The 20,000-nt window shown below is 51.3% G+C and overlaps 1 protein-coding gene across 4 annotated transcripts in view; it reads right to left on the bottom strand.

Moving 5' to 3' along the window:
- meis2a (Meis homeobox 2a) overlaps window positions 1-20,000 on the bottom strand; it is a gene marked incomplete at its 5' end in the record, with an annotated part of 88,656 nt that overhangs the window by 4,342 nt on the left and 64,314 nt on the right. The window contains 3 exons of one of the 4 annotated variants that reach the window (XM_080012389.1): window positions 1,289-1,387; window positions 1,860-1,970; window positions 3,832-3,890. In XM_080012389.1, the coding sequence (XP_079868515.1) occupies window positions 1,329-1,387; window positions 1,860-1,970; window positions 3,832-3,890 (229 nt within the window). In that variant the 3' untranslated portion in view covers window positions 1,289-1,328. The remainder of the gene's footprint in view (window positions 1-1,288; window positions 1,388-1,859; window positions 1,971-3,831; window positions 3,891-20,000) is intronic. The other 3 variants (XM_080012390.1, XM_080012392.1, XM_080012391.1) reach the window with 3 other exon arrangements.

A 20,000-nucleotide genomic window follows, 5' to 3' on the forward strand; every position in this document is an offset into this window, starting at 1 on the left:
ATGGCCCTGTATTAAGAATTAGCCAACCTGAGCAAATGTTGCCTCTGTGTGGCTGTTTAAAGGAACATTGCTTTTTTTTTTTTTTTTTCTCCCCCCCCCGCCGGCGAAATATTCCGTCGGCAGAATCGTCCTGGTGACCCTTCGGAAGATCCCGTCTCAATTTACATATAACGGCTTCTTTTAATCAAGGTAAGTGTTATTATATTGTGCCTCATTGGGCAAAGGAGTTTGGGTGTTAAATAAAATCTCTTCTGCCCCGCCGCCTTTGGGAAGCGATACGTCTTGATTTTTCAAATGTCAGCGCTGTAACACTAGCGGGAGGCGGAATGGCCGCCTTAATCAGACCACCAGCCATTTATGTGTGTGTGTGTGTGTGTGTGTGTGTGTGTGTCTCTGAGAGCGAGAGAGAGAGAGAGAGAGAGAGAGAGAGAGACCCCCCTTTCAGAGGCAGCCATGTCGAATGTGCACAGCCCTTTAAATGCATACCAGTGTCTCTGCTTGTCTCTGTGCCCCCCCCCCACCCCACCCCCCCCTAAATCCCCATCCAGTAAAAAGAAAATAATCAAAATACACTCCGACCCCCCACCCTCCCATCCTTCCTTTACACAGCTCCAACCAAAGCCCCAATGAAGGATCGGCCGTGTCACCCATGGCCCGTATATCTCACCCAGGGACTATAATGTACTGTGGTGTTCCCATCTTTGCATATAAGATAATTTGGGCATCAATCGTCTCCCGGACAGATTTATGTCACTCGGAGGACAGTTTCACTTCTCCTTCTTTATCGCTTCACTGGAGCCTGCTTAATTTCTCCACGTCGGCCCCCTTCCCCAGGAGATGTTATTTTTTCCCTAAATGTCCGACATTTGCATTGGCTGTCGGAGGACGCGGAGAGTGATGGCGCTGTTGTGATAAATAAATGCGTGTGTTGCCCGATGCCAGGGCGCCTCTTCGCCCTCTTTCTCCCCGTCGCCGTTTGTGTTGTCGCCTGGCGCCACAAGTCGCGCTGTGAGCGGGAGGCCATTCCTATTCCCAAGACTTCCATTCTGAGCTACTGCCTCCCCACCCTCAAAGCACCATGCTAGAACAGCCCCTGCATGCCTGCAGATAGTCGGTGTTGTGGGGTTGGGGATGGAGGGAGGTGGAGGAGGAGGAGGAGGAGGGAGGGGGGGAGGGGTTGTTGCAAAATTATTGCCTGGGAAGAGAGAGTTGTGGTGAAGTGAGAGGGAATTGTGCCCAAGAGTAAAAAAACAAAAAAACAAAACAAGGAAAAGAGCCCAGTACTTACTTCCCCCTGTTTCTTTGCGTTTTGCTTTACAAGATGGAGGTTACATGTAGTGCCATTGCCCATCCATTCCCATATTCATCCCCATTCCACTCATAGGCCCTAGAAGAAGGAGATAAATGCCAGAAACAAAGGTCAGCAGGAGGTTGAATCACAGAGAAAGCAGAAATGACCCACCGACAGGGAGGAGGCGAGAGGGAGGGGAGGGTTTCGGATGGACACCAGGACCAAGGTGTGCCGGAAATGGAAGCTTGTTCTTATTCGACTATGTGGTGCGTCGCAAATCCGCGCTGCGACGCGGCTTAGATTTAGGTGTGATGGGTTAATGGAAAGATGCGCAAGCAAGGCCAAGGGACGGCCGTCAAAGGTCTCAGGGGTTATCGCACATTGGTTAGACTGAGATAGAGGGAGATGTGGTCTATGTGCTGACTGATGACTGCGTCTCATGCTTGGTACGGGGAGGTCGGTGTTGAGCTCGGTGTGGGCGGGTCTATGTAAACAGTGGCTGGCGCTAGCGACCGGTGTACCAGGCGTGGGGGGGGGGGGGGTGGCGGGACGGGTGGAGGACACCTACCAGCTGGCCGGATCCCCATGTGTTGCTGACCGTCGAGCACGAAGCTGCCCATTGGCTGGCCCTCCGGACTGTATGCTGCTCCTTGGCTCACTGAAGGATCAAGAAGAAAACCTGATTGTAGTCAAAACGTGGACACGAAGGGAGGGGGGAGAAGAAGAGAAGACACACCAGACAATCAGCAAATTGTCCCAGCTTCCAGCCCAAACGCACTCCAAGACATTGTGTTACGGGGGGGGGGCGGCATGCCAAACACGCGGTGCAGCGCGGACGGACACGTGCACGTGAAAGGAACGGAACGCAGGGAGTGGCTGTCGCTCAGAGCGGCGGAGAACGGGGAAGGTGCGTCGCTGTCTAATTGAGAAAGAGCATGCGGTTTGACAGGAAGAGGGACGCGCCCAATTCCCCAACCACCGTTCGTATCAGCGCATGGATATATAACCGTTTATGTTGCAAAATAACGTCAAATTCAGCGTTTCCAGCCTTCACTGTAAAGTAAGGTATTTATCCAATGCAATGAATGCAATGCTGAATGGCATGCAAGATTTATCCGGTAATTACACCTCGCAGTGATGATGCTGCATTAACAGTGGCAATCAATTTATTAAATTGTATTTGGTTGTGTATTCCCCATTATTACCCATAATTAATGGTTAGGCTCTTCGGGGGTCTATAGCAAAACAGCATATTCCGGGACTATAACTGTATTATCCCGGGTAATCTGTAAAGCCTCAAGATTAGAGGGAGCTGTTTGTCATGCCGCCTTTGGAGAGATTGCCGCGATTTTGGAAGCGCGTTCGCTCGAATGCTCCGCGCGAGGGGGTAAAAAAAAAAAAAAAAAAGGCGGAATAACTGTGGAAGAGTCGCCCCCACATTAGGGAGCGCATCTCATTTCAATAATTGCTTAACTTCATTTGCACAATCTCCCCCTCCACAATTTGTCGGAGCTTTCTAGAGACGGCGCTCGCTAATCAACAGAAAAGCCTCCTACTCTTAAAGACAAATTACTTGGCATATTTTTCAGTAATGCCACGGTCAGTGCGGCTCGCGGGATCCGCCTTAATCCGGCCGGAGATTTCACTTGGTTTCAGAGTGGCGTGTTTACGGCTCAATTTTTCCGTGCTTCTCGTTGACCGACCGCCGATGACACGGGGGGAATCAATGCCTTATCAATTTGCTGTATGGCACTTTCTATTATCCATTTCAAAGGGAATGGAAATCTTTCCTTGGTGTAAGCTTCGAGTCAGAACGTCTGAAGATCAATGCATCATATAAATCTCATTCCTCCTCCTCGGGGCATTTTTCACGACCGAGAATAAATTAATTGATACTGTTAAAGCGAAATATTGACGTACATAAGCCGTCGCGAGCCAAATACGGAGCCTTGATACTTCAAATGTGCTGAATGTCTAACCGAACATCAAAATTCATGCAGTGATGCTTGGGGGAATAAAAAATGGGGGGAAGAGCAGCCAAAAGTGAGTGAGAACCCCCCCCACTCCTAGACAAAAAAAAAAAAAAAAAAAAGGAAGCAGCCTAAAAAAAGGAGATAACTCATATATTTTGCTGCGAGCGTTTCTGGCGCTCCCCTCGTGCCCAATTATCAATTCACAGAGAGAGCGCTAATGTACCTCTCTCCCCACTTAGATTGGGAAATCTCCAATTAGAGTCAATCAGCAAACACTCTCACCACATCCCATTGAGAAAATGGGGAATGGAGTCAAATGGGAGGGAGCGGAGAAGGGGTTGGGCTTTTAATATTTTGTTTTGGAGGGGAGGGGAATGTGGGTGGCACTGCCTCAAAAAAAAAAAAAGAAAATTTGGGCTCCGGGCGTCACGTGCATGCCAGTAAAAAAGATTTGTAAAAGAGCGTTGGTACCGACAGAAAAAAGGAAAAGGAAAAAGAAAAAGAAAAGAAAAACGGGAGACGGTTTGGATGTGTGATGGGGATGGGGCGGTCGTTATCTTCTGTTACCTGCTCGATTTGACTGGTCGATCATGGGCTGTACTATTCTTCTCCTGGCATTAATGAACCTGGCAGAGAGAAAAAGAGACGGAGGGAGGGGAGGGGAGGGGGGCGAGCGACGGAGAGAGGGAGAGAGAGAGAGAAGGGAAACAAATGTTAAAGTCGCCCGGCATTCACGCGCCCAAGAATCCATCACAAGCCCCGACAAAAGACAAACAGTTCTGCCCGCGCCGGCGACTCGATGGCAACACGAGCCGCCGGGTCCGTCGCGAGAGGCGTCGCGACGAAAACAGCGGCAACAAAAGGGCAATTGTGGGGCGACTCGGGAACCCGTCGAGGGGATACTTTTTAATGTTCCTTATGATCTATCCCCCCCCCCCCCCTCCCTTGTTTAATAAAGCTTTTGATTACGTTTGGTTGCTATGGACACCGGAGAGGCATTCCTCAAATATTAAGTGCGGCCCGGGCGGGGAGGAAGAGCCCTCGGTGCGGCACATCCATCCCTCCCTGCCTCCCTCGTACGCTCGCTCAAAACACAAACACACAACAAAAAGTGTACGCAAACCGCTGCCCGCCGACCCTTGAACAGAAGCGCCGCGACTAGACTGCATCGTGCGTTGGAAATTTAAAAACAAATTCCAAGCGAGCTTGGGCACGAGGCATAAACGGGTCCTTTCAGCGCCCTCCCCGTCCCCCCCGTCGCCCCCCCCCCCCCTCCGGTCGGACCCCACCGTGGCTGCATTGTCGGGGTCTCCGTTCCCCTACCAGCTGCCTAGAAATAAGGTCCAGGCCTGGCATCTCGGTGCTTTCACGAGGTATTGTTATGTCAGCGAGCCCATCAATTTTGCTTTCTGAAGTTTTATCACCGCCACAGCGGCGAATAAGTGCAGTTCCACAAAGCCTCCTCCCCTGCCCGGCCCCACTCCCGCGGCTTTTCCACTGTAGAGCCGGAGGTCATCTGGAGGTGACTGCCAGCCGGGGGGGGCAACCTTTTTCAACTTGGAATGGGACGCCTAGGGCCGCGGCAGAGTCGGACCGGCCGCCCCGGCCCGGCGCCTTCTCCTCCGTGACTTCTTTCTCCTCATAACTTCTCTCTGTTTTTACGCAATCTATCGCTCCCCTCTCTCTCTCTCTCTCTCTCTCTCTCTCTCTCTCTAACCCCCTCATATACTAAAAAGGCAGCGAGGAGTTAGCACTACAGGTACCTACATGTGGTTGATATTAGAGAGAGGTTTCAGACCGTGGTCGAACTATCCAGCACGGAGCTCACGGCCAGTTCAATACTTCTTGGAGAGAAAAAAAAAAAAAAAAAAAAAAAGGCCCCGCCGCCTCCCCCTAAAAAGTAAGGGACACGGCACCATCAGTACTGCCAAAGGCCTGGTCATTAGATGGAAGGCAGTGCTGGAACCAATTTAGGCTCCTAATCCCCCATGAAGCCCCGATACCTGCCCTTACCTTCTCCAATGAACTTAAACGGCTGTAATCTGCCCCGCTCAAAGTGACATGGTTAAATGTACAAAATGCACGGTGGGGAAAAGAGGGAGAGGCAACGCTCATTTGCCAGGGGGCATCCAGAGTGCAGGTACCCCCCCACCCCACCCCAAAAAAAGAGATGAAACACATCCATATGAAATAACGAGAGAAAGACAGATGGGAGGCAGGGGGGTTGAGACAGAGAGAAACGGGGTGTGATATGCACCGTGTTAAAGCTGGGAATGAAGTGCGTAATTTGGGATTTTTGGGGGAGAAAATCCCGGGAAAATCCCATATTTCTCATTTTGTAGTAGTTATTGTTTGGGAGCGAAGCCATTATTTGTCACCTACGCCATCAGAAATGCATGTGGTGCTCAAGAGGAAAACGAAAAAAAAAAAAAAAAAAAAAAAATCATAATTATATATCTATATATATATATATATATATATTCTCCAGCATCAAAACCAGCTGAGCAAGTGAACAGTAAGACATTCCTGCCATCGAGCTCCCCGAGCAGGCTCAAAACGCAAGGCCTGCCAAAATATATGTCTATATTTTTTTTCCATCTCTTGACTCACTGAGGGGCTCAAAATCATAGCCACGTGCATTCTTACCTATTCTGGGACATAACCATAAACACATAATCGCTGGAATGTTCTTCCCAGGTGCTCAGTCTGCCCGTACTCACTCTCCCTAAGAGCGGAAATCCCATCTGTAATACAGGATACGAAAGTCTCCAAAAAGCCTCAATACGGCTTTTACGAAAAAAAATAAAATAAAAAAAAAAGGTTTATCTTTTGTTTATTTCCGTACTTTGAGGTAGTGCACGGAGACATAAAGTACACTCCAACCGAAGCCGTGGCGTTCTGCTTTGGGGGCCGCGTTGCCATCGCTCAAATGGCCATTTCCAAGTTTTGGGGAAAAAAAAAATTTGGCGTGGGGGAAACGCACGGATATTTAAATATTATTCCTGCAAGTTGGTTCTGAAATTGACCTGCTTTTTTGTCAACACCTTATATTGGCTGACCGCACACACCCCTACACACACACACACACACACACACACACACACACACACACACACACACACACACACACACACACACACACACACACACACACACACACACACACACACACACACACACACACATACAGACAAGCCGTTCTCCTCGCAAAAACAAGTTGCCACAGCAACACGTTTGGTGTAAAGCGATGGTGGCGGCGGTGGCGGTGGCGGCGGTGGCGGTGGTGGTGGTGGGGGACTGGACCCCAGGCCCCTCGTGCCCCTGAAGCGCCTTTTATCAGCCTGAGTAAAGCCAATTGAGATTATCAGAGCCGGGTTTGATAACAGTGTTTTCCCTCCTCCCATGAGCTGCTAATGGTGTGTGCTTAGAACAACACCGGCAGGAATTCTCCAGAGATGCCAGACAAGGAGGACGGATGGACGGAAGCACGGGTTGATGGAGGAACGGACGGACGGACGGGCGGACGGACCTCGGAGCGTAAGGGGGCCCCCCCCGACGCCCCGGGAGAGAGACAAGGGGGTCGACCAGAACTCCCCAAATTCCGACCACTCGGTAGGAGCCCACACCGCGGACGCGGCCATGTCCGCGGGCCCGCGCTGCGCCTGGGGAGGCTCACAGGGGACGTTGGCTAAAAAAAAAAGAAAAAAAATCTCCAGCCCGAACCCCGTGTTTTATTATCTACATCTGGAGGTCTAGCTTATTATGGCCTGCCGGCGCACAGTATTGCCCACATGTATGTACACACATGCACGCGCCCACACACACACACACACACACACACACACATGTGCACACACACACACACACACACACACACACAGGACCTCGCCGCCTGGGAACGCCATGCTGTCTTCAAACAAATAATTAAAGACAAGGTTAGGGGGTCGCGGGGAGGTCATTGCTCTGAATGTGTACATTACTCTGGGAGGGAGGTGGGGGCGCGGGGCCAGACTGCTGTTTCATTTAGGTAACCGGCTTCACGCAGCCCTCCGGGCTGTAAACCCTGCTCTTTAAAGAGTTCAAGTCAAAAAGCTGCACTTGTGTCCTTTTCGCCCGGTTCCCGGCGCGACGACGGGCGGGCGTGTCTTTGAGTGCGAGCGTTAAAACTAATACAGCATGTGTGCGCGCACGGCGTTCGCGCACGTCAGCGCATTCCTCGTACGGCGCTGTCAAGCGGCCAAGCGGCGCTATTCCCAGAAGCGGCGCACCCGGAGCGGCGGGGGGTGCGCCGGGGACCTCTAAACAAAAAATAAATAAAAATAAAATACCCCCCTCCCCCGACAGTGTGATCGGGCACTAAATTCACAGAGTGTCTCGACCGCGTTGGACACAGAGGACAATACCGGGGGCTGATATGAGTGATGGAGCCGGGGGCAGCGGGGAGTCTCCTCTAGGCTGGAACAACACTCCGTCCCCGGTTTCCAACAGCTGTTCCCTCACGCACACGCGGGGGGTTGCCTCGGCAAGCCCCCCCGTTTAGGCGCTAAATACCCCGGCTAGCGTGCGATGTTACGCTACACCCAGACGTTCAGACACGACGGGGGTGCGCGTGGGCCGGGAGGGGTGGAGGAGGCATTCAGAACAATAGGTGAAGGGACTTGAATAACAGCAAACACGTCTGACTGTTCCGCGACAGAGAGCTCTTCAGCCTTCATCCGAAATCGTCTGCTTGGTCTTCAAACACCGCGCTCCTACCCGCCGTATCTACAGCACCGCAGAGGGCCTCCGCCCGCGCCGACGGATGAAGGGGGTGCGGGAGGGTTTGGCATCGGGAGGGAAAAAAAACCCGCGGCGGAGCCGGCGCCGGCGACGGAACCGGCGCCGGCGACGGAGCTCGTACCGCCGTCTCCCCGTGACGTATTTTCCCTTCCGTCCTCCCCTCCCCTCTCTCCCCTCCCCTCCGTCTGTCAGAAAGACCTTGTTTCTGCTCAACTGACTCACGGCCACACCTGGTAACCTGCTCCTGTTGTCAGCATTCCTCCCGAGAGAAATCCTCATGCTAAACCACCCTAGCCTGGAGCGCAGCCAAGAGAGAGATGAGATGAGAGGGAGAGAGGGAGAGAGAGAGAGAGAGAGAGAGAGAGAGACTTTTTTTTGTAGGAAGGGAGAGAACGGAGCCGGGTTGGCCCACCGCCGCAAACAGCCCGGGAGAGAATGCGACCGATCGGGAGCCCGGGGGGGGGGGGGAGGGAGGGGTGGTCGCCCGTCCGACGAGTTTGTGTCGAGAGCGAGAAAAGGCGGAGCCGGAGTGAGCGAGCGAGAGCGAGAGAGAGAGAGACGTACTGAACGTGTCGGCGTATGAGGAAAAAAACAAACAAAAAAAAAACAAACAAAAAAAAAAAAACGCTCCGGACCCGGCTCTGCAGAGTCTGCAAAAAAGGACGCGAGGCGGCTTTGCAACGGTGACACGCAAAATACTTGACAGTGTACTGCCTTCATAGCTGACCTGCACATGCCCGTTTGGAGAGTCTGTGCCAGAAAAGGGGGAGGGTGAGGGGGTGGCAAGTGAGTTTCCATTTGTCAGTCAAATTCCTGGGCCCCTGCCCCTGTCTTCGCGGGAAGATTAGATGCAACACAAATCTAAAGGCAGAGCTCAATCCCCGATCAGCGTTCGCCAACGTGAGCGTCCTCTGGTTCCCATTAGCGCTCATTGCTTCCATACTTCCGCTTTTTCGACAGAAAATAAAGATTCCAAACCTCCGAGCGACTGAGTCACCGCGCGCCCGAAATCAAAGGAGGGGGGGGGGGGATGTTTTGGTTTTGATCCTCTCGGCCTTAAAAAACAGAACGTCGGGGGCGGGGGGGTAAAATAAAAAAATAAAATAATCGGGCCGGCGTCCTTTGACCAGGAAGTGGATGCAAATTAACCTCCACGAGGGAAGAGCGTGTTTAGTATAAGCAAACACTAATTAGGGTCCGGTCAGACAGCGGCCGGTCTGGAGCTACTGAACCTCCGATGCTCTGATAATCTACTGTAGTGTCAACACGGATCGGCTCGCACGGGGGCCCCCCCCAACCCCCCCCCCAAAAAAAAAAAAAAAAAAAAAAAAAAGGGAGAAGGGCCGAGCCCAGTGTATCGGTGGATTTATCATCGACCTCCACAAAGGAGCTTTTCACCGCCCGCCGCTCCATCCAGGCCGGAGGGAGCAAGCGACGGAGAAGCAGAGAAGAAGAAGAAGAAGGAGAGGAGGAAGAGGAAGAGGAAGCGTCCTGGAGCTCTCCCTCCAGTCCGTCCGCCCGCCCCCCCCCCCCGCCCCGCCCCTCTTTCTCCCCCTCTGCTGCCTCCCCCCTTCTCCTCTAAGTTAGAACAGGAGTCAAGAGACATAAGCCCAGCCAGCATTACCTCACCCCCGCGTTTGATTTAGTGCAGATGTAAAGCGCTGCGGAGCCCGGCTGGTTCTTTTTTTTTTTAGGAGAGCCGGAGCGAGGGCTGCGAGGGCCCGGGTCCGGGGCGGCCACCGTGTTTACATAGTTCTACCTCTTTCTGTCTGTCCATCTCTCTCTCTCTCTCTCTCTCTCTCAATCCCTCTTTCCCGTTTGTACACTCATTGCATGTTACACACTCTATCCCAGCGACTCCGTCCCTGCACCTCTACCCCCTCTCAATGGAAGGAGGGAGGAAGGTCCGTATGGACTCTCTCTGACCTGTTTTTGTATTTATTTGGGCATTCTTAGGCCTGTTGTGCCCCTCCCACCCCGCCCGCTACCACCCCCCCCACCCCACCCCACCCCACCCCAACCGACCCCACCCCGCCCCGCCCCACCCAGCGCTACATGAGCAACATAAGCATTGCTCCGTGACTCTTGCTGGGGAAGTCGTTCCTCCTTGAAACCCAGGGAGTATATGACTCATTAAGACCCCGGGAGGAAAATCAGACAAAGAGTTGTACACTATGTTGGTGTTGCACACTGACGTGATTTAACGAGCGGCTAATTAAAATAAATCCATAGAGCTGCGAGGGCGCTCTTTTCCCTTTTGACTCTCTGTTCCCTTCATCTTTCAGTCTCTTTCACACTGAAATTCTCTTAATACTGAAACCGCTGAATAGATCAGCATGAGATCAAATGCTCGCTCACCATTTTTATTTTTGGTTCTTTTCAGTGAGAACAGCGTGCTCCCACGACCTTTTCTGTGTTTTTGGGTTGTTGTTTTTTTTTTTTGTGAGAGTTCCAAGGTCTAATCGCTTATGACTTTCTACCATGGCTACAATGGCTATCTAACTAGTCTGGTGACGGTGCTCGAGAACCTTTTTCACCGTTAACTGTACTTCATCGAGCGCAGTTCAAATTCGGTACTTATTCCGAGTACTCCCTCCACCTCTGGTCTCAGCGATAAACAACAATTCACAAATAACCGTGCGTGGAGGTCGTGTCCCTCCATTTCCACGCCCCCATCCCATCCCGTCCCACCACCGCCCCCCTTTTTGCGCCCGGTCCGGTGCACGGCCCTGAGTCACCCGTGGGCCCTGCGGTCCGGCGGCCTGACCTCTGCGTGGCGGGCCGCGCGGCCCCAGCTGCCGACTGTCTGTCAAACACCTCCAGAGCCGCGGCCGGCCAGGAAAACCTCGCTTGTTGCCCCTTTGATCCGGCGAGCAGCAGCAGCTGCTCCACACAGCAGCACTTTGTTCCTCGCCGGCTCCCCTCTCCACACTCTGTCCTACGGCGCAAAACCGCCGAAATCCGGTGGAAAAGACCAGAGAGCGAGCGAGAGAGCGAAGGGAAGGGGGGGAAAAACAACATTGCGGGCTGTGGATGGAGGGCGGGGGTGGGTGGTGGGGGAGAGGGGGCTCACCATTTTTTTTTTTTTTTGCCTCTTCCTTCTCCTTCCTACAACATCAACAAGCTCTGACAACGTCAGTGGAGGTTTTTCTTGGCCCCGACGGAACTCTCAGGCATCTCCTTTTTTTTTTTTTTTTTTTTTTTACGCTTCACCCCCCTCCCTCCTCCCCCCCCTTTTTTTAAGAGATAGGATAGTTATTGTTCAAATCAGCCAGAGTGAATGGAATGGACCACAGCCAAGCTCGCCCCAGGCGTCAACACACCTGTATGAAAGAGGCCTTATTGTAGCAACCCCGGCACGGCTAACCTGCACCAGCTCTACCAGTTTTCTGATCTTACAGGAGGGAGGGAGGGAGGGCGTAATACTCTCTTCTTTCTCTATCTCTCTCTCTCTCTTTCTCTCTCTCTCTCTCGCTTTCCTCCTTTCAGGCGGCGCCCTAATCTCTCCCTTCATTAACCCTCCTTTCTTCACAGGCTGGCACCTCTGCTCTGGAATGTTTTTAGTAATGCTATTATTTTTGATTATCGCCAAGCAGACGAGGGGATTAGGGAAGAGGTTTGGTGCACATCCCCCTCGTTAGCGCGCCTCTCTCTCTCTCTCTCTCTCTTTCGCTCTCTCATCCTCCCTCCCACTCTGCCTTCCCCAAAGACAACACCTTATTAACGTGCATAGGTGCACAAAAGGTATTTTGACCTTGCATGGGAACGGGTGGGGCTGGGTGGGGCAGGGCTGGGGTAGGGGTAGGGGCAGGGGCAGGGGCAGGGGGCGACAGCTGTGTTTTGCTATGTTTTTGAAGACTGTCTCAAAACATTCAGCACATGTCAATATTTGCCGCCGCCAGGGCTCCGGCACACGGCGCGTGACACAGGTCGTCGGTGCTGGAAGGTAAGCTCGCATTCCTTTAGAAGCCGGAGTCTCACCTTTTGGGTGGGGTGGGGTGGGGTGGGGTGCGAGGGTGGGTGGGCGGGCTTGGCTTTCATGCAGGGCCAGCCAGGAATTACACGGGGGGTAATGATGGCTGTTCGGCTTGCAAGTCAATGAACTGCTCAAAAAGTCAATGATCCCATCCAGTGTTTTTGTTATTGGGTTTCATAGTGTGTCATCTCTTCAAGCCTCCAGGACAGACTGCAGTGAGATGGTGCATCCAACCCCCAAACCTCCATCTGACTCTTTGGCTCCAAACACCTCAATTATCAGCTGTTCCATGACTTTAGTGAAGGATCTAAGTGAGTGAGTGAGTGTAGGAATATTAAAGGAAGAATCCTACAGTAGCATCATTCCATCCTCCCCAACGTGGACTGGTAATGTCTCTTGGTTGGTGATGTTTTCAAAAACTCCATCAATCCATCCCTCCATCCATCCATCCATCCATCCATCAAGATTCTCCCTTTTCCCTCCTCTCTCAGATTTTATAATTCATTCTTCACCTCAAATCTGAGGGTGCCATTGTACAAAGGTGTGGGTGAGCAGTCGTTCCCCCTCCCTCTCCATCTCTCTCCATCTCTCTCTCTCTCTCTGGGCTTCTGTCTTCTCCTCTCTCTTTTCTCACTCCCTCTATCTCCGCTTTACCCTTTTTTTTCTTCTTCTTCTTCTCCCCCTTCTCGCCTGTTTATCTCTATATGCTCCTCTCCTCCCTTTCATTCTCGACCCTTTTATCCCTCTCTCCCTGGTAATCGAGTGAGAGATTCCCGACTCTGCGATCCCCCTTATTGTCAGATATCAAACAGGGCGGCTTTGTGGATTACCAGGGGAGGCTGATAATGACATGATGGAGGCGTGATATTTCAAACAAAATTGAGTGTCAATTGCCTGCATCGTCTAGGCAACACAAGTGTCTGTGGCGCCGCAGCCGAGCAGGAAATAAGGCCAATCTACTTCCTTTGCTTCATATCAAACGTCGCTCTTCTCCTGCCTTTATGAGAATATAATGGGCGCCGCTCAGAGAGGAAGAGGGGGCCTGCAGAGAGGGGGCTTCCACTGCGTTCTCCTTACGCAACATGCATACATGCTTGGATACGCACGCACACACACACGCACGCACGCACGCACGCACGCACACACACACACAGACGCACGCACACAGATGCACACACAGACGCGCGCACACACACACACACACGCACACGCGGTGTACATCCTCAGATATATATGCGCATATGCCCCTCCATCTCCACTGCACTCACAGGAGATGGAAGGCAGAGCCAGGAGGGTGAGACGGGTGCGGATAGAGGTTGGGGTGGGGGTGGTGGGGGGTTGGGGTTGAAAAGGTGCCCCCCCATTTGACACCCCCCCTCCCACCCTCTTTCCTTGCGACTTTTTTTTTTTTTCTCTCCCATGCTATTAGCCGCGAATTTACTGTAGGGCAGTGAAAATGCACGGCAGTTTGAGCAATTAAAAAGTGACACCTAAACCTGGCTGAGAGACTACCTGCGGTCCCTAATGCCAGGGTTTAGGCACCCCCCGCTCCCACTGCCTTCAGGAGCCCCATTACAGGGTAGCAGAGACTGTGTGTGTGTGTGTGTGTGTGTGTGTGTGTGTGTGTGTGTGTGTGTGTGTCTGTGTGTGTGTGTGTGTGTGTGGAACCTTGGTGTGGTTGTCTGATGAGTGTTTCCCTGAGAGATCTCAATGAGTCCATGCTTGCGCGTGTTTCCGTGTTTCTGTTTGTGACCGCGAGAGTCATCAGTCGAATGTTTGACGGATTACCCTCTGACCATCCAATTACAGTATATACTCATAATCCCGTCATAGACTTAGACAGTCAGACAGTCTGAGACTGCAAACACACTCGGATCCCGCCGATTCGGGGCCAAATAAGCCTGGTGGCGGAGGTATAAATAGCCGCTTGCTGTTTGTAGCCGGTGCTGCTGGCAGCGTGGACACTGTGGAGCGGACCAGAGGGCTCTGAAGTGCACCACGGCACCACAGCTACATCCTACTTTCTCAGATTTGCCTCCTCATTAACTGGCTGTGGTCAGTTTAATCTGGATTTCCCTGCAATGTGACGAAACAGCATTCCGTCCAAAACACAGTGTGCTATTGTATACAGCCTTTGGTATATATACTATATATACATATCCTTTTTATTTGATTTTTGGATTTAGAAATTGCGATACTCAATATCCATTTTTGTTTTCTGAAATTCTAACATTTAATAATAATAATAATAAAAATAATAATAATAATATCATTAATAATATTACACGTGAATGTATATTAATAATATAATAAATAAACATGTTTTACATTAATTCACTCAATATTAATCTCAGTATTGACATCAATGCCACCAGTAGTATCCCGAACAGTAACTTCATATCTAATACCAAAGTCTCAAAGTGCTGCAGTCTAAACTCCAAGAGTATTTTTCGGATCCGCACACATCTCCATTTGAAAGCTTTCGCTTTTTTCTTCCCCGTGTCGATCGCACCCGGCGATAGCGGAGGTAACCCTTTATAACAAGGCACATGATGCATGAAGCAGATATGACTCGAGGGGGACGAGAGACACAGACACCCCCGAACCCCACCGGAGAAAGACCCCCCTGCCTCCCTCCCTCCCTCCCACACCCCCAGCACACGCTCATACCATCTCCCAATTGAAACATCATTGCCATTAATGGGAGGATATACATATTCATGAGGCTATGAAGGGAGAGATCCTAGATTTGGATGATATACTCCACATTGTGCCCCCCTCCCTCCCTCCTTCTCTCTCTCTCTCTCTCTCTTTTTCTGCCTGGCACCGGCTCCACTGAAAGCTCATCCATAGCAGGTTTGAACTCAGCCAGAGCACGGTTTAAACAAATAAAGACCTGTATTGATTTATAGGGTCTTCTATGATGGGCTTATTGGCCCGCACCTCAAAGCCTCCGAGGGAACCGGGCCCACGAATTACAGCCTACACAGAAAGGTTTAAATAGAATTATACAAAGGAGTTTTTAAACTGCGTGTTTATAACTCTTTATCTACTTATTCTTTATTTTCAGTCTGTGTGTTTCTCTTCCTCAGGCTGGAAATAGGAAGGTAAGTCATCTGAGGCCGGGCCGCACTCAGTCATTTTCCATAGGAACCAGAGGAAGGGGATGCTTCCTCACACACTGTTCTGAGCAAATAAAGACAAGAAGAAGAAGAAGAAGAGTGAAGGAGAGATTAGGGAGAGAGAGAGAGAGAGAGAGAGAGAGAGAGAGGGTGGGGGGAGAGAGAGAGAGCATGCCTGGACAGAGAGAAAATACCTTGTCAAGGTTCAGTGAGTTTAAAGAGATCAGCGAAAGAAGGAGCTCCTGTCCTCTCTGGCTTCAGTACACACACACACACACACACGCACACGCACACGCACACACACAGGCTCACACGCACACGCACACACACAGACATACACTAGCCCCCGGAGGCAACGCTGTTACACCTGGTCACCTTTACCCCTCTAAGCCATTGCCATCACTATTCCCGGCCCCGCCCCGTCTTTTTAAACTCTTACACACACACGCGTGCACACACACGTACACAAACGCACACACACATACACATACACACAAACACGTCAAAGTCTCAAGAGCTTTAACTGGATGACCCCTTCACTCAACAGAGAATATGGAGAGTTTAGATCTGTCCATCCGTCGAGCCACCTATCTCTATCTGTCCATGAGTCTCTCGTTCTACCTTCCTCGTTCTACCTATATTTACCCAATCCCTCTCCGTCAACTGCTCTAGACCCTGGAGGTTCCGGAGGTACCAGCGACTTTCCCTTTACTTTCGAGTGTAAACTCTTCCGCCCTCCTTTCCCCTCAGACCTCAGGGTAAACAAAGCAAAAAAAAAGCGGACTTTCCCCCTCCCGAAAAAAAACGGGAGGAGTCAAACATTCGTCGGATTCGGCTGAATATCCTTGATTAGGAAAGGCCGATTCACTTAAGAGAAACAAAAAAGGTACGGCTCCAAACAACCTGGAACAAAAAGCAAACCCCAAAGAAACGCTGCGGCGCCACCGGGGCCCGGGGAGACGCAGACTACCTATTGAGGATGCCGGTGCCTGCTGCCAGCGGCGGCCATGTTGGGTCACCGGAGCTTTACAGCAGGCCAATATCCCCGGCCTTTCCAGCTGCACGTACTGAAAGCCCGCGGAGAAAACCATTCGTCCCAATGAGCTCTAAAGGCAAATGGAAGCTCGTAAACAGAGACTTGACTGTATAGACTTTGCGTTTTATCTCTCAGCAGCTCCCCCCTTTTTTATGGGCCGGGGACCTCTACGCCGGGGAGGAAGGAGGTGGCGAGAGAGAGAGAGAGAGAGAGAGAGAGAGAGAGAGAGAGATAGGAAGATGGCAGTGGGGGGAGAGGAGAGAGATGAAGAGAAGGAAAGGAGAGAATGCATAGGGATGTTAAATAAGGAGATAGCAGAGGAATATGAATGAAGCAAAGGTGGAGGAGGAGAAGGGAGCCGGAGCCGGAGCTGGGGTCACAAATCTGGCTGCTATTCCAGAGTGTGACGTCTGCGCTCGTCTGCGGCTGCTCATTAACAAACAATACTGCTGTGAAATTGGTTTAATGACAAAGTAATAAAATTGCTATTCTGCTCACAGATGGCCCCGGGCTCAGAGAGATTCTGGCGGCTTAGCGCCAACTGCCCGCGTGCAGGAGGCAGCGTCTTCACGGGAGAAAAAAAAACAAAAAAACCCCCAAAAAAACACAGTTTCGCTGCACCTTCTCTCCCACTCCCACCCACCAGCTCTCTCTCTCTCTCTTTCTCTCCCTTTCTACCTGCAAATGAAATAAATTAACCTACTTTCTTCTCTTGCATTCTCCTGAATTATCCCACTCCCACACTCTCACCATGTTGCCTATCCTCTCTCTCGCCCCAACTCTCTCTCTCTCTCTCTCTCTCTCTCTCTCTCTCTCTCGCACGCTCTCGCTCCCTCTCCCCAACTCTCGACCCGAGTGTAGAAATTACCATCTTAAAATAAAGGAGAAGAAAAAAAAGGGGGGGGGGGTGGGGGAGGCTCGCCCACGCAAATGCAGCTCGAATTCATTTCAAACGCTGAGCCCCTTGTTATTAAACGACCCACCAATAAAACCAAGCCGTTGAGGAATAAAAGAGCCAAAAGGAGTAGAGAAGTACAAAGAACTCCCCCCTCCCACCCCCACCCACCACCCCTCTCTCTCCCTCGCACTTGATCTTTGTCTCTCTGCTTTGCCTTGTCTGACGCTGGTGCTGGGAGAACCCCACAACCCCTGAAAAGGGTGCTGAGCCGGTGACAGGAAAGCAACTGGGAAGAGGGCATTCGGTTTTGTACGGACGGCCGACGGTGCCGGTTTTTTCTTGAAGCTGCACCGGTTTCCCCGCCCCGACCGCGCCACGCCACGCCACCGGACCGCAATCCCCTGCTGCTCCCCGAGTGTCCAAATGCACAAACGCCTGCAAGTCGAATCGAGTCGTATGTAGGCATCATCGATATATAATTCATTGCGGTGGTTTTCCCCCCACCTTCAACGTTACGAACGCGCGGTGTGCGGCAGCGGTGACACGTTGAAAGGGTGGTGCAGTGGGAAACATGGCCTTGTGCTTCACTTCGCCGCTTCGTTTCTGACTCGGCTTTCTTTTCCGTGCATTCTCCTTCTTCCTGCCTTTCAACCGCTTATCCATTTTCTCCTTGTCCTTCGTCTGGTTGCCAAAGCTCACGGTGAAAGAGGTGATACAGCCCGCTCGTCATTAAAAAGAGGTTGCATTGGAAATATGTGGTATGGCAAAGATGTAGGCTATCCAACTTGTGTTTGTAGACAGGTTTTTATTAACCTGGGAACTTTTGAATATATTATATAATCAATATTTCTTTAAATAACACACTTTCTTTTTATTTTCTGAGTAGCCCCTGCAGTACCCCTGCAGTACCCCTAGGGACTGATCTATCGTACATAAGGCACAGTCCCCCCATAAACACACAGGCTGTTTATCCATTATACGACATGCATGTGTCCAGATAGCGCTGTGGAAAAGTACTAAACATCTTTTTTTTTTCCTCCCCCCCAAACATGCCTCTTCCACCGAAACAGACGAAACAGGATTATTATTGTTATTATTACGGCCTCATGTGAGCAGCCAGATCAAATGAAACGAACGTGGCAGGGTGGGGGCGGGCGGTAGTGGGGCACTGGGGATCTGACAACAGAGTCAATTCTGCTAATTAACTGCCAATTAGCGCTCCCTAAATGAGTGGGATCGTGATGCCTACGTTGGCATCGCCCAGATAGTCTCGCTCTGTCGGATGTATACATAGACACGCGCACGCACACACGCGCACACACACACACACGGAGCCGCAGCCCCGCCATGCTCCAGCTGTATATTTAGAAAGCCGGTGGCATAAGATGGTCACTGCTGGGAGTCCCCGGTCGCGGCCAAAAAAAGGCCTGACATTTCCATCTGGGTCAAAGTTAGACAGATAACCAGCAACTTCAGTCAAGTAGCCCACCAGCGGAGCAGAGAGACAGAGAGAGGGGTAGAGCGAGAGAGAGAGAGAGAGAGAGAGAGAGAGAGAGAGAGAAAACGAGGCTGTGATTTGAAAGGAAAATACTTGGAGAAGGAAAGGAAAAGACCTCAGATGCCTCCGTGTGAAAATTCTAAATAGTTGCATATTTAGTGAGGGGGGGCGGGGGGTGGGGGTGGGGGGGTGTGTGTGTTTGGTGCCAGTTTTAGTTTTATGTTACATTTGGAAAATATTAGTTATTATTTTGCATTTCATAACGGCTGTTCCCGCCAAGCCAGAGGATCGTAAAAAAATCATAAAAATATTAAAAGGTGCTGTTCCTAAGTGTCTCATTGCACTAAGCACGGGGTGAAGAGAGTGCAGGAGCAAAATCGGGTCTTGGTTTCCCTCCCTCCGCTCTCTCTCTCTCTCTCTCTCTCTCTCCCCCCCCCCCCCCCCCTCTTTCTCTCTCTCCCTCTCTCTCTTGTTCAGATACTGCAGGTACATCTTATTTCAAACGTACTCATGGCACGCAAACCCCGCAGGATGCGAGCGGGGGCTGAGCCGCCGTGGAAGGGTTGTTGGGGAAGAAGGAGCAGGGAGCGAGGGAGAGGGAAACGCCCGAAAGAGGGAAGCGGTGCGTGCGCCGTGAAGAGCCGCTCCTCCGCCGTCATTTAGAGCTAAAAAAGCTGAGGAAGATCGTGTACTGCGGCAGGATAAGCAGAAACGGCGAGGGCAGGAGCTCTGGGACGTGCCCTCCTCTTCGCTTTGAATCGCTCTGAGGAAAAGATACCGGGGGGGGGGGGCGTAATAAAAAATCCTGTTTTTCTCCAGAACTCCAGGATTTAAAGTCTGTAATGGGAGGAACGGTTCTTTTCTTGCTTATTTCATGTCTTTGGTCGCAGAAATGTCATTGCGGCACCTACGCTGTAGAGAGTCAGCCCCCCTCCCTATACATCTGAAATAGAGGCTTCTGTGACGCATAGGTGGAGTTTGTCCTCTTGGAGATAGGGTTCTTTCAAAAAAAAAAAAAAAAAAAAAAAGCAATCAGTTCACCGATGGTCGTTGTGGCCCACCGAGAAAATCCGGCTTATTTCATCTTTAAATAAAAAGAAAAAAAAAAGCCTTCGCGGGCACGGGCGGCTTGGCGCCGTCGTCTGGTGGATATCCCTCTCTTATCATGTGACCTGTGCTCCGGCGGGGGGCAAAGGTTGGCCAGGATCCGCCCCATGTCTTAATAACTCACTCATTGTATTCCTTTCTGCCGCTAATTAGAGCCTCTCCCCTTCTGTGTGTGTGTGTGTGTCTGTGTGTGCGTGTGTGTGTGTGTGTGTGTGTGTGTGTGTGTGTGTGTGTGTCCGCATGCACATTTCTCTCCAGACCGTACGGAGGAGGCAGGGAAGTAAAAATAGAGCGTGGCTCGGTGCCCTCTTTATTGTTAT

This window comes from Zeus faber (assembly GCF_960531495.2).
Source record: "Zeus faber genome assembly, chromosome: 13".
NCBI lineage: Eukaryota > Metazoa > Chordata > Actinopteri > Zeiformes > Zeidae > Zeus > Zeus faber.